Raw genomic sequence first — 15095 nt, 5'->3', positions numbered from 1 at the left:
TAGGCCCACATTGGCTTTTGCCGCTCTAGGTATAGGATCAATCTGGTGCAGTTTGAAAAGAAATTCAGTGGTTAGACTTGCTTATTTTTTTATCTAGGGATGAAAATATTTCAGCTGTAGCCTAAACTATTTTGCACTTTATCATTTTAACCATCCACACACAGGTGGAATAGTTCTGATGATACTGCAATAAGTTCACAACCACAAAGCATATTTGTTTCACAGTTCAGAAATAGTCAAACACGGCTGCCCCAATTAAATAAAATATTACTGATTTTTCAATCCCACTCCAGACTATTGCTGGATCTGAACTCAACGCACATCCTTTTCCTCCTTCATCCGTTTCTCCTCCACCTTCTTTCTTTTTTCTTCTTCTTTTGCCCTGAGGTATAATAAAACAAAAATATTATAGGTTAAGACTAAGCTTTTTATTACAGGCTTTTATTATTCAAGCTAATAAACATTTAGTACATGGGTCCTTGAACCAGCTCTTCCTCAGTCTCCCTGAACTGATAACTGATATTCCATCACTTCTACAAGCATAACTCTGTGACAAGTAATTATGATTGGTGTGTAAATCTAACAAGACAACCACAGATGAGCTCAATCACCATTTTATATTCTCTGCTATTCTCTGTAGCTTAAATGTTTTTCTACTGCTGAAACTGTAGCTTAAAAGTTAAAATGCTTAAAGGTTAATAGCTTAAATGTTATTCTATTGCTGTAAGTCGCTTTGAATAAACATGTCTGTCAAATGAATACATTTAATGTAATCAGGTATGCAGAACAGAGAAACATTAAAAAAATGAAAGGTACCCACTCTTGCTTAGACTTGCGTTGTTCTTCCTTTGCTCTTAACTTTTCTGCCTTTTCCTTCTCATCTTTTTCCTTTTTTTCTCGCTTTTCCCTCTCTTCTTTTTCTTTCCTCTCCCTCCTCTCTCTCTCCTTCTCTTCCTTCAGTCTACGAGCTTCTAGCTTCTTTTTCTCATTTGCAGCTTTGGCTTCCATCCGCTGTTTCTCTCTCTCAGCACGCTGTAGTTCCCGTTCCTCCCTCTGCTTTAGGTTCTGTAAGAGAGCATATTAACAACACATCAGTAGGGTAAAACTAACCTTTCACGACGGTCTAATCGTAGCTCACGTTCCGTATTAAAGGGACACAATGAAAGATTTTCACCTTACTATAACCTTTACGAAGCCAATTTGATGGTAAACTAACTTGTAATAGGTGAATCGTTCACTAACATAGCTATACAGCATAGACTTAGCGAGTCGCTACAGAGAAAACCAGCCATGCAACTTCAAGAACGACGGCCCGACAAATTTCGCAAGAATCGTGAAACATTACTTTTTCAGTAGATATAGCTCTTTGGAGATAGGATTAACAGGCAAAAACTTCACCTCCACAAGAAAAGCATGTTCATTGTGTACAGGGGGGATAAGTCACGAGAAGTTATTTGCTACTTACTTATGAGTTAAATATAAATACATATCACGACTCTAGAGGGAGCTCTATAATCTGCTTCACAATGATAGGAGGAGCTGACATCAAAGGATCAAATAATTTATGTACAAGGGCCAAGCCTACTAATTTGGGGATCCTCACACTTGTGCCAAATCTGTAGTCCTGTTAATCTGCATTGCAGTAATGTAAAAAAAAAAAAAGAATGGCAACTACAAATCCACTGACCTTTAAAAGGAAAAATCAGGTGAGTTTTCACATAGAGCTCCGTTTCTTGAGGTCACCGAGTACTGTTAGTACAAAAAAACGCTGCACTCTCTGGGCATGTAAATGGAAGCACACGGACATGCCCCCAAAGTGTAGTGCTGTAGCTGCCTGGCTGCGTTAGCTGCTGGTTGTAGCAACTCGAGCTAGGTAAAACCGTTCTGTGTGAAAACTTGCCGGATTTATCCTTTAAAACAACACAATGCAGTTCTTTGACCTTAACATAAAGGCTTCAAACTCATTTTGATGCTACAATGACTTATAATATAGAGAACAAAGTTTCTGACATAGGCAATGCTTGCCCCAAATGCTAAATATTGCACTATCCGTTGTTCATCAGGTAGATCATGACACATTTAATAATTCTGACAAATTGTGTACCATCTTGAATTTCCCCTGGGGATCAATAAAGTATCTATCTATCTATCTATCTATCTATCTATCTGCTAAATAGTGTTGAATATTGGTTACAAAGGGTATAAATATCAATTCGATCAATGGCGTCGCTTTAAGCAGATTTTAGCCGATGAAATGAAGGGCACATGAATTTACTTTGACCACCTTACCTTAGGAGAGCTTCTTTTCACCTTTTTCATCTCTGAATCCCCATCAGGTTCCTTTATTTCAGAAGAGATGACACCAAATTTGTATTCATATAAGCCTAGCACCCAAAATAATTCAGAGCTTTGGAATTGAAAATTCCATTGAACCCACAAAGCTGATGTAAAATTCTACACATTAAAATTGAACCTACTGGCAGTGACAGGTCATCATTTAGAAAGTATAATGCAAAGTAAAGAGTTGAGGCATTTCATTTTACCAACAAACCACCTGATTTTTTGCCAGATTAGTTGCACCTTGGCCTAACTACTAAACTACTTACTGTGATCGAAGATGATGGCAGGCAATGACCAGTCTTGTGAGAATCTGGTGAGCTCTCCACAGTTGATAGAGAACTAGAAGAGGCAGCTGACCGCAAACCATTCTCATGTCTCAATTCATTTTCAAAATCTCCTTGCATATTCTCCTCCATTTCAGTATTCTTCATGTGGTCATTTTCTTCTACTTGGCCATCACCCTGTTCCTCCGTGACAGGCACAGAAGTGTTGGAATTGATGGTATGTGAAGAATTCTGATCACTTAAAAATATGCAGTCATCTGTGGGAGCAGAAGAGGGTGCTGGTACAGCCTCTGATTTCTGCTTGACAGTGTCAGAGGAATTGGAATCTTCTGTTAGGTCAACTACTGCCACAGGTACACAGGGAGAAAAAAGCGGTTGCCTTTTTTTAATTACAAACCCATCTAATGGCCCACGTCCATTAACGATGGCTGGTCGAAGACACTGTGGAGGAGAAGTGTCATTTGTATCATTCTCTCCATCAGAAACTCCACTTCCAAGGTATGAGGTGGGGGGACCTCTTGCTCTCTTTGTTCCCAAGTTCCCTTTCAGTTCAGGATTGAGCCGTTTGAAAGGAAGACGGGCTAAAGGAAATAAGCATACCTACAATTAATCAGTCTGCTTACACTGATTCAACTTTTCCCAGGAGAACGTCAGGATATAAAATTAACTTTTTGATCCATCTGCCAATAGTGGGTAAACAGAAATGTATTAAGAATATTTTTCAACTGGCCATAGTACTATGATGTCATTTAAAAAAAACAGTCTAATCTAAATCATCCTTGTTGCGGTCCTGTCTGTGATCTGTTCAGGCCCTCGACTGATCTTTCGAGTCCCTTTGTTTCTCTGATTTAGTGCAATAATGTTTCTTCCTGCTATAAGAAACAGGCTTGGACAGATTAACACTATCAGATGGCTCAAATGTCCAAATGTGAACATAGTGAAATGAAACACCACAGAATGATGATTTGATTGTTTCAGCACACTCCGAGAGAGACCCAAGGTTAGTGTTCATAGAATATGCACTTCAAAGTATTTTTGGACTGTAACTAAATCATCTTTTCATTTGCTAAGTTCAGTAAGTTAGTGTTAATTGACATGAATGAACGACCACGTACTTACACACCGGTGATTTTTAGAGTAGCAAGAGGGGCTTCAAATTTGGTCGGTTGATTTTTTTTCCTTACTAGCTGCAGCCTAAAGTTAGAGGAGTGTTAACGCCGCAGCGTACATGTTTTTGCGTCTTGGCATACATGCTGGACGTGACATTGGGGCTACATCGTCAATTCTTCTTTTGAGTTCGAAGTTCAAGATTGAGGTGCAATTTCGATTGATTTCGACTTAAAATCCAAATTGTGACAACCCTATATAAAACGGTGTTACAATTCACTAATTTTCACTATTTATTCATGCACAGCAAAAATTATGCAGATATTACTGTAACTATTACATTAGACCTCCTACACGCTGTGTAGTATGATGTGTGCCTATGTCTCTATGCTTGCTGATGCCGATTGAAATGAGACCCGTTTTCTTGAACATTTCTCTGTCATCTCCCCTAATTTTACATTGTTTGCTGTCCATCTCCGCTGTTGCCTCTGCACTAAATGCTCTCCCACAGCATGTTAGTTGTGGTCCTCCTCTACAACAGCTCTACTTTTCTGGCTCTTGCTGCTTCAGCGGTCAGCAGAATTGGTTGAAACTAGGAAATATTGGAATTAAAGTAGTCTAATTGGGTAGCTTATCATGACCTACTGGTTAAACTGTTCAGTTTCCCCATGCGTGTTTAAGTTTCAAACTAATATTATTTCTCTATGGAATAAGCTCTTTTGAATCTTGGAAGAGACTTTTCCATATACATTGGGTTTGAGCAAACAATCAGTGTCAGAGTCAATAACATTAATAGCCTATTAGTTATACTTGCCCTGCATGAGTAGTCGCTGTTGGCAAGCAGCTGTAACATTATAGGGTGCTAACCTCGACAACCCAACAGATTAATCAGATTTAATCATCTTCTATGCCAACAACAATCCTTTCACAATTTTTAAAGCAGCACTATGCAGGTTTTTAACTTTAAAGGAAAAACACCAACATCTTGGGAAATTAGCCTATTCACCGTCTCCACCAGAGTTAGATAAGATGATGCATACCCTTCTCATCTCTGTGCATGCAGTAACTCAGATGAGTCTTTAGCATAGTTTATTGAGGTGGGCAATTCCAACTAGCCTATAGCACCCAAAAGTGACAAAAGAATTCTAACATTTTCCCATTTACAGTACCCTCCAGAATTATTGGCACCTCATGCTAAAGTTGACTAAAACCTGATTTATTGTAATCTCACAATGAAAACAAATAGGAAAAATTCAACCTTGAAGGGAAGCAAATTTGTTTTGAGAAAAAGGAAAATATCATAAAGAAATAAATATTTAACAAAAACACGTTGCTCACAAATATTGGCACCCCTGCTTATAATACCTTCTTAAGCCTCCCTTTGCCAATAAAACAGCTTGTAATATTCACCTATGACACCCCATAGAGTTGGAGAATACAAAGCAAGAGATTTGAGACCGAGACAAAATCTTCCCAGATCGTCCAGATTCCTAGGTCCACTTGTACATTCTCCTCTTTGACTCACCCCACTATTTTTCTATGGAGTTTAAATCAGGGGACTGAGATGGCAATGGCCGAAGCTTGATTTTGCGTTCAGTAAAACATATTTGTCTTGATTTGGACGTTTGTCGTGGTTCATTGACCTGATAAATGATCCAATCATGAACGTTTAGAATGTTGGCAGAGATTGACACATTTCATTTGAAAACGTTCAGGTTTTTCTTGTTGTTTGCGACACCATGCACCGATTCCCAAGGCATTGGGACTAAAAACAGCACCACAATAATTATCATTAGGTATGGGGTTCTTTTCATTATGGTCATTCTTCAATGTACGCCAAACACACCTAAAGAGCGCAATTTTCATTTCATCTGACAATAGACAACACTTCCAGACAAAGTCACTGTACCATTCAGTAACTCCTGCCATTTACATTGGTAATTAAATGACTGGACAGGCATTTAACTAGCATGCCCTCTAAATAAGCTATTAGCAGTATGGTCACTTTTGAAGATTGTTTGGGTGACTTGGTGACCCCAAGATGACACCTTTGTCTTAGGGCTGGGCGATATATCGGTATTACGACTACGACCGATATATTTTTGAAAACGATATGTAGTTGAGACAATATCGTAATACCGGTATTATGTCAAATAATGGGCCATTTTATCAAAGCCACTTGCTCTTCTGTGTTCAGACCATTCAGATAGCAGCAGCTCTGCTCAACTGCACCCCTGCGTGTGCACGTTCTCCCTCGCAGCACTACAAACTTTCAAACATGACGGACACCGAGTCACATTTTGTTTACCTTGATCAGAGGTTGGTGCTGATGCCTATTCTGTCGGCACATCAACGGCTAAACCGAGAATTCTCGTTGTGAAATCAAAATTCCACTGGAGCTCCAAGCGGTTTTGTACACGCAGATTTAAGTTACAACACTGTTTACAGCTCTTCGACTCACGGTAAAATTTCATTTTTGGTACATAGCCTAGCTAATTTAAATACACTGATGAATGCTTGCGTTTAGCGATATACAGTAGCAGATCTAAAGTCCTCAGGGAGACAACCTACACGCTGATTTTATTAAGAGGATATGCACGCGAGGACTCGCGAGCATCATTTTTTATGATTCCTGAAACCCCATTCAATCGTGATTTTTCTTACGAACCGGAGCATGCAAAAATGAACGCATACAAAACGACAGTAGCGTCTATCACACTCTTGATGAGTGACTCGGTTACGTTGTTTAAGTAGCCTAATTGTTTAAAACAATTTTTGTTGTTGATAGCAACATGTCTAGGCCATCATAGGCTACACTTGCTTGTCATCTAGGCCCTATCAAACCCTTACGGGTAAAAAAAAACTGTATTGTGTGACAAAACTGCAGGTTTTTCAATATTTTTGTGCCCAAAATATTGCATTGTGCAGTACAATGTAGGCTTGCGTTGTCAGTCAGGGTCAACTTTTGGTCTTTTGTTATTTGCACAGCTTTATCAGAGCAACTGTAGCCTATGCCTATTGTAGGCCTATGTTATTGTTTACACTTTCTTGCACAGCTGTGTTAGAGCAGTCTGAAATAATTCTAATTAAAGCTGGTTGAGTGAATACAAAACACTTAGCTCTTTCTGTTTAAAATATATATATATAGCCAATCAGCTCCAAAATATATTGGGATATCAGTTTTGGTCCATATCGCCCAGCCCTACTCCTTGTACAGTAGGGATATCAGTTTTGGTCCATATCGCCCAGCCCTACTCCTTGTGCAGTTAAATATTTACAAAAACAGGTATGTGCTGTGTAGCCTACTTTTTTCTTATTTGCACAGCTCTATCTGTATGCCAATTGGTTTATTATATTGGCTTTTAACGGTAGCCTATGTTTCGTGTTACCTTTATTGTAAAGATGTAGGCCTGTGTTGCCATTAACGGTAGCCTATGTTTTGTGTTACCTTTATTGTAAAGCTGTAGGCCTGTGTTGCCAATCAGGGTCGACCGAATATTGTTATTTGCACAGCCCTCAGAGCAACTGTATGCCTTTTTGCACAGCTCTGTTAGAGCAGTCTGAAATGAATATAATTAAAACCAGCACTTCGCTCGTTCTGTTTGAAATATCAATATCGTATCGATATCGCCAATCAGCCCCAAAATATCGGGATATCAGTTTTGGTCCATATTGTCCAGCCCTACTTTGTCTGTAACTCTCCAATAGTGGTCCTTATGGAATTTTTTGCCTATCTTACCATCCTCCATACTGTATGTGGAGGCAAGATAACCATGGGTCTTTGTCCATGCATGTTTGCTACATTTCCAGTTGATTAGAATCTTTTAAATCATTGTTTAACTGTAAATATAGGCATTTTCAACAAAGTACCTAGGGCCTAGTCCACACGTACCAAACCAATCTTTTTTTCCTCCGTCTTCCCTGGAACCGTATCAAGAATATTTGCGTCCAAACGGATCCATCTCAACACGACTCAACACGTTACTTCATACCCCAGGCCTATAGGTGGCACTGTGTCTTTACAGAAATTCACCAAAACTTGCAAAACGTGCGCTTTAAAAACAGACAGAATAGGCTACGGCGAAATGGCTAGTGCAAGGAAACCAGAATTGTTTGTGTGGACTGATGGTGAACTGTCAACTGTAGTCAACAGTAAAACTTTTACAGTTTGTGAAGGGTGCAGTCCCGTCCTTTATTTGGCTAACACAGGTAGGCCTACTAATCACCTTTACTTTCTTTGGTTGTAGGATAGTCCGTGATTCACATTAGTTTTGGCTATCACCGCAATTAGGCTACTAAACGCAAGGCTTACCCAAGTTCTAGGCTATTCTGTAGCCACATTTATAATATTGCTATAAAACCTTCGTTAGTAACAGTCAATACTTTTGCCTGCATCAAATCGTGCATTCGCATTCAGTGTGCTACCATCGGCTTAACGTGAGTTCTAAGCGTCGTTGTATGCTTATATCTGATTTCACTCGACTGTGAATGCATGTATATATGTTGTAAGACATGTAAAATAAATTAATGACACTGGCACTACGCACAAATTAATGTAGCATAAACTTACACCGCACTTTCCTAATAACTTAAGTTCTCTCGCGTCACTCACAGTAGCTAGAATGCATAAAAAACACCGGGAAAAACTGTGTTTAGTCCATCAAGTCATAAGCTATCGGCGCTGCACAGCATCAGTTGTGATATTTATCTTAACAGAGTGTAATCGTAGGTAATGTCATGTATGAAATAGTATTGCCTAACAATACTAGTTAAGTGCAAGTCCAGGGCAGCTGAGGTGTGGCGATGACATCATCGATGTCGCAAGCAGGATGTGCGGTTTCGCTGTCTAAACGAACTCAAAAGGGCTACGGTTTCAGATTTCTCCACTCTGGGACCAGGTTTCAGAAAAGTGCGGTTTCGGGCAGTGCGTTTACAGGATTCGTTTGGACGCTCAGCCAAGACGAAGCAAAACCTCTGCGTTTAACCTAAAAAGCGTCTCTAGGCCCTAGTTTTTATAGACATTCCCTGACTTACAAATGTCAACACACTTTCTTCTTATTTAAATTTAGTGTATTCTCTTGTGTTTCTGATGTTGAAAAATGACAAGAGGATTTAGCCTTTGGGTCACTTTTTTTTATACCTTAGTGAAAAACAAAGTAATGACCAAGTTCACAGACACTCTGATTAACTTAAAGTTTAAATTAGATAGGGAAATGCTTTTGTTAGGTTTTGTATGTTAAGATTTTCTAGGGGGTGCCAATAATTGTGAGCAGCATGTTTTCATTAAAAATATTTACTTCTTTATGAGATTTTTTTTTCTCAGAATACAATTTCTTCCCTTCAAGGGTGGACAATGTACAATGTTGTGACTTATATAATTACAACATATAGGCTACAATTAGGGGTGTCACAATATCAACATTTCTGAATATGATTATCATAACAAAATATATCACGATAAAGATATTATCACAATATCAATAGCAATCATTATAAAAAGAAAGCAATCACTTAAAGTACTATATATTAATTTTATTCTAAAATGTTTCTCTCTTCAAAAACATACCATTCAGGCTTACAACTCCCACTTTCTCTCATAAAACAAAATGCCCAAACCAGGTCAACAACATTAAATTGCTATTTTTGACTGATAAGACAAATTTGAACATGAAATTGAACTAACCCTATATCACTGTATTTATGAATACCTATAGTTTCATTGTTATTAGGCAGAATTATAATTGCAGGTAGGCTATCTGAAATTGCATTTTCAGGAGACTTGCCATAACTTATGATGTTAGCTATTGCATGTTAAAATGGCATGTCATGGTTGCACACACAGCCAGTTTATGGACAAACTCAAGTAGCCTACGTTACCTCCTGTCGTACTACCTGTCAGAGCAGCTTAACCCATTTACTCCTAAAATGCCTGCTAAAAAATGCCTATAGAATTCTATGGCATTCTAGACTAAATAACCTTATTTCCTTAGGGTTTTCTGAAAAAATACTAAAAATTGTCAACGTCTACCAAAATTTAATATCAACCACCAAGTCGATGTAAAATACCTACCCATCATATTTGAAAGTTGCCGTTTATACTATAATCCGATCAGTCATTATCATTTCACATTCACACAATATTTGCCGATATCCACTTTGTTCTGATGAACCATCCGAAAGATACCACATGAAGCACCTGAGAACTTGACGACAGATTGGAAGACGAGATCCAGTGATAATCGAGTCATCCTGAACAAGGCCACCGCCCAAACCAAATATCCGACGATTGTCTTGTAGAAAGGGTACATTTTGAAGACTGTGGATTGGCATTACTAATACACTCCCCACTACAAGCCATGTTGCAAGAAAGTTCATGTACTCCTGTGTGATACAACTACTACTCTACACTAAACAAAACATTCCCACACATGTAGCCTATATCTGATTTGGAATTATGAGATTTTTATAACACCATAGCAACAACAGTTAAAATAAAAGATTAAAAGACAAGTGTTAGAATACACATTAAGGTGTTTTTATCAAATAACATATTATTCAAAATAGAAAAAAAAAATGTTTTTCTGAGAAAAAAAAAAAAAAAAAAAAAAAAATCAAAAATCAAAATATGTATGACAACATAAAGAAACTCAATGTTTATCCAGTGAGCTGTGTGCTTTATGCCCTTAATACAGTTATTATTCAAATAATTACTGGCTAACAAATTGATAATAGTGAAATAATGTGAAATATACCCCCATAGTCCCCCATATTGCGAGGTGATTTCCTGAATTTGCCAACAATTTCGACCATTCATAAAGGTTAATGGTGGGCCACCTAAATATTATCCAATTTACTTCAAAATTTACCAGGAATGTTTTTTTGCTTATTGGAACCTAATAAGCATAGGGACAGATTAATTTGCATATGTCAAGGCAGATGATGCACCCCTACTGCGCTACGCAGCAACCAGCGGGAGATTCAATGTTGCGCTATGCAGCATCTGGCGCGAAGGGGTTAATTAGCGATAACATGTGCCGTGATGCTTCTGTTGCCTCTTTGACAGCTCAGAAATATCACTATGCAGAGGTATGTTTTTAACCCTCTATACCCCAGTGGAATTCTACAACAATGCCCCAGATTCCTGGGAATTCTAAGAGAAAAGGGCAATTTGAGAAACAATTTAAAATAACCAAGAATAACTAAAAATCTAATGAAAAGTGTCAATTGTAAGTTTCTTTCAGTTTAAAGATTAGAAATGGCTCTTTCAAATGATATATGATCCATTAAGAATTATATATTCATGTTTCCCATAGACGGCCATAGGCCTACTCACTTACAGTCTCAAAGTTTTTCACTAACAAAAAGTTATAAATATGGTTCACATATTTCTGTATTAGAAGCTGGGAAACAAGATACTATATGAGTACTGATTTCATTGAAATAGACTGGCATATCTTGCACTTATTTGGGATTTAGCTGGACAGTGAGCCTTACAGCTAAAAAAATATGAGGATATGAACTAACGTAGGCCAGAAGCCTAGCGCATGAAATCGTTACTCATTTGATAAGCATGTCACCAAGAACAGGGACTGTTAAACCTGACATGGATTTACGTTTTGTTTTATATGCACATCATGTTATATAATTTATCTAAACTTGATCAGTTGATGATAATGAACCTGTTGCACTCGTTCACTAACCTTCAACCTATCCTGTGCTAACATTACGAGTCTCAGACTAACGTTACATCAGTGAAGGTAGCAAATTAACAGGCTTTTTTGTAATCACAAAGATGACGAGACATTGGCCTACTTGTATACAAATACATTTTCCTGACATCCATAAGCAGAAAACACAACGGTTCCCGCTTTGGTTATTAGTCAACAAAAACTCATTTAGAAAGACATACGTAAGTAGTAGTTTCCAATAACTATCTGTAAGTGGGATAACGATAATGTTGGCTTTACTGTACATGCCAGAAAGGGGTAATGTTAAGATATAACTGCAAATAAACCTGGCATGGGTTTATCATAAACTTTATTGTTAATTAGGCCATGACCCATCACTGAATTATGCCTATATTTTGCTGGTGCTAGCTAAACTCAAACTGACTTTCACAGTGACAGCCATACGATTTTTTTTATGCCATAGAGGCAGCTAAGTCAGTCATGACAAACGGGAGGATGCTAACGTTAAATATATTACACTTTCATGTTTTTTTATTTTGTCATTTTCTTACATCAATATGATCGTCACTTATATCAAAATATGGTGGATGCACATCAATACTATCTCATCTAATGAGAAAAGACGCGGACGCTTGTTAGAAGCCATAACTCCAGAGGCACCGTAAGTCCTCAGCCGGTCAGTCAACAGGCTAAACTCAAAAATACCGGAGAAATGTCAATAGCGACCTAGCCATTTAAGTGTGTCAAAATAAAAGTCTGGTGTTTATGTATCCACTAACGCTGTATTATTTCATGTATGAAGGTTATACTGTAGCAGATGTCTCTAAGAATTGCGGCCGGCCGCGCCATTACAGGAGAATATAGAACGGCCGTCGACGGCCGCTACGGGGTATAGAGGGTTAAGCCTACTTATTTTTTTACAAGCAAACTTTTAGCATGATCTTCAAATTCATTGTTATGCTACAGGCCAGTGTTTCTCAAACTTTTTCAGACCAAGGACCACTTAACCAATAAAAAAAAAAAATAAGAGTAAACCTACTTCAACAGTATATTACACAATAGGCCTACTGAACCACCTTGTACTTTTGTTTTGCACTTCAGCTTGTATTTGGTGTAAAAAAAGAATGCATGGAGTTGTCAGTAGCGTTCTACCTTTGAAGAAAACGGGAGTATGACGGGAGGCTACTTTTGTGCCTGTTCGCTACAGCTATATTTTGCATATTGCAGCCAATACGTCAACTGGGCTAAGGCATGTTACCTTTCCTTCTCTCACTGCATTCTTAGAATGTCATCCTGTTCCTCCTATATCCAATGAATTCAGTGGATTGAAGAAATTTGTTATTTTGCATCTTGGCTGGCTAGTCTAACTTTCTGGTTTTACTGCACGCTCTTGAATTTGATAGAAGCGATAGTAGCCTATTAGCTTGCTCGCAACAGCAGCAAAACATTAAACATGGAGAGTGGATGTCTCCGTGGAGACACCGCTGTTACATTAGATGCGCACTCAATCGCGATTCGACGTAGGAAAAAAGCAACGACTGGTAGTAACGAAGGTAAGTTGGATTAAAGCAAAACTTGGCCAAAAACGTTTTGTATGGTGATAGCCTAGTAATGAGAATCACGGACTATAGCCTAACCAAAGAAAGTAAAGGAGATTTGCACCAAAACAGTGCAAAACCAAGGCAGTGTTGTGAGTTGCGTTTCTACAACATGTTGGCACAAAACTTAATTTCGGTCATAAACGAATTAAGCGAAGTGTTTTCTCCATTGTCAACGTGAACTACCGGTATGTTCAAGCAGTGACATGTGGTTGAAGATGCAGTTTGACCTGGTCCCAGCCACAGCAGAGGATGAGCCACCAGCCAAAAAGCAAAGCACAGACTGATTCGCAGACTGGAAAGACGATGCATCCGTTGCTTCAGTGCCGAAGCTGATCGATGATGCAATGGCTGAATATCTCAGCTCCTGGCTCTCCAATTACCCAGACAGCGTGCTTCAATGGTGGAAGTTCAACAAAGAGTGCTTCCAAGCGCTATCAAAGCTGCCATGTTTCATCTTTAGTATCCCCGCATCCAGTCCGCCTTCAGAGCGTGCCTTTAGTGTCTGTGGGCGCATCTTGGAAGAGACGCACGGGATTGGGACCGCAGTCGGTCAGCAACATTCTCTTCCTCCACAGCAATATTGCAAAGTGATTCATTTCTTAAATTCATTCATTAACGCTGATTTTTTTAATGTTATTTATTAGTGTTGTTTTTTGAGCCACTCACAGCCTCTTTCTGCACATCCTATGATGAAATACTTGAATAGCCAAAATCAAAGTACTTAAAGTCTAAAGAAACACACAGATTAAGATGATAGCCTACACGTATTAGAATGTCCCCGATAGCCTAGCCAGGCTACTGTTCATTTTCCTGACCAGTGCGTCAGAATACATGCAGGCCAGGGAAACGAAACAACCCTCTTTATTAATAGCAATAAAAATATGTGTTTTTTCCTGTGGGATAAAATCAATGCATCTGTATTATGTGAGTAGTGGGAGTAGGCTATCACGCAAACACAGGGGAGGAGACGTGCTAATAGCGATTAGGTGCTCCACCATATGAAAACAGTGCACGTCTGTTTTGCGGTAAAAAAAAAAACTTAAATCCAAATTCCAGTTAAATGCATCAATTAGGCTATAGAAATTTTCAGAGACAGCTGATTCAGTATTCAGAGCATCAGTTTTCTTCATTGTAGGCTACAATGTCAAAAGCAACTTTAACTTTTGTTTGCCTTTCTTAGGCTATCGTTTGTTCACTTTCACGACATCCACTTCTCAATCTGCTAGGCATAGCCCTAGTCTACATGCAGTGTTCTAGTATTTTTTTTTTTTTTAAGTGGAGTAGAACTACTAGGGCTACTGTATGTCGCTGCTTGTTGACATCTTATCATCATGTAACCTATGATCGCTAAACTTTGATTCTTTTTAATGTCGCAATCGGTTATCTCCGTTCAGCTGCGCTTGTGGTTCAGCTGTAGGAACACAATTAGCGGTAGGGATGGGCGGTGATGAGTGATGTTTACTTAGCCTATGAAGTGACGCTTAGTAAATTCCACGCAATATGGCAAAGCACAGCATTCGCTGCATAGAAAAATTCAATAGCCTTAGCGCTTTCTGTGTAGCCCGTCCAGCCCTGAGTGTTGGCCTGGTTGCTAGCTTCTTCAAACTTTTCCAAACTCAGCTGGGTGTTGTTACAATTGCAGCAGGCGAGTGCATTTGACCGGCATAAAATCGGCATACAGCATGTCATGGCCAATCACGTGAAAATCGGCCAATTCCGGTCACCAGCCGATCTATCGGTGCATCTCTAATTCAAAGTCCTAAACTTTTTTAGAGATGAATAAATCAGCATTGAATTTAAACAAAGTCAAATCAACTCAAACAAGCAGTAACGCTAATAACCTGATATAGGGCTTCCATGATATTCCAGAAATTCCATGACCTGTGGGAACCCTGTCCCAAACACAGTTCAAATTAGGGCTGGGCGATATGGCTGAAAACTCTATCACGATATAAGTATTTCATATCAGTCGATATCGATACTTATTGATTTAAAAAAGAAAAAAAAAAATCTATTTCCGATAAGGACCAGAAGGGGAAAAAAGTTAAATTTAAACACTTTTATTTTAAACTTAA

At 38.6% G+C, this 15095-nt stretch overlaps 1 protein-coding gene across 1 annotated transcript in view; it reads right to left on the bottom strand.

Moving 5' to 3' along the window:
• Nucleotides 1-15095, bottom strand: part of chaf1a (chromatin assembly factor 1, subunit A (p150)) — a 57138-nt gene that overhangs the window by 35417 nt on the left and 6626 nt on the right. Inside the window, exons 3-6 of the mRNA XM_048252460.1 lie at nucleotides 2607-3205; nucleotides 2290-2340; nucleotides 821-1065; nucleotides 322-382 (exon numbers count right to left, since the gene is read on the bottom strand). Coding sequence (XP_048108417.1) covers nucleotides 322-382; nucleotides 821-1065; nucleotides 2290-2340; nucleotides 2607-3205 — 956 coding nt within the window. The remainder of the gene's footprint in view (nucleotides 1-321; nucleotides 383-820; nucleotides 1066-2289; nucleotides 2341-2606; nucleotides 3206-15095) is intronic.

The sequence above is a fragment of the Alosa alosa genome, chromosome 9, assembly GCF_017589495.1.
Source record: "Alosa alosa isolate M-15738 ecotype Scorff River chromosome 9, AALO_Geno_1.1, whole genome shotgun sequence".
NCBI lineage: Eukaryota > Metazoa > Chordata > Actinopteri > Clupeiformes > Clupeidae > Alosa > Alosa alosa.
This window is presented reverse-complemented; position numbering and strand designations above follow the sequence as displayed.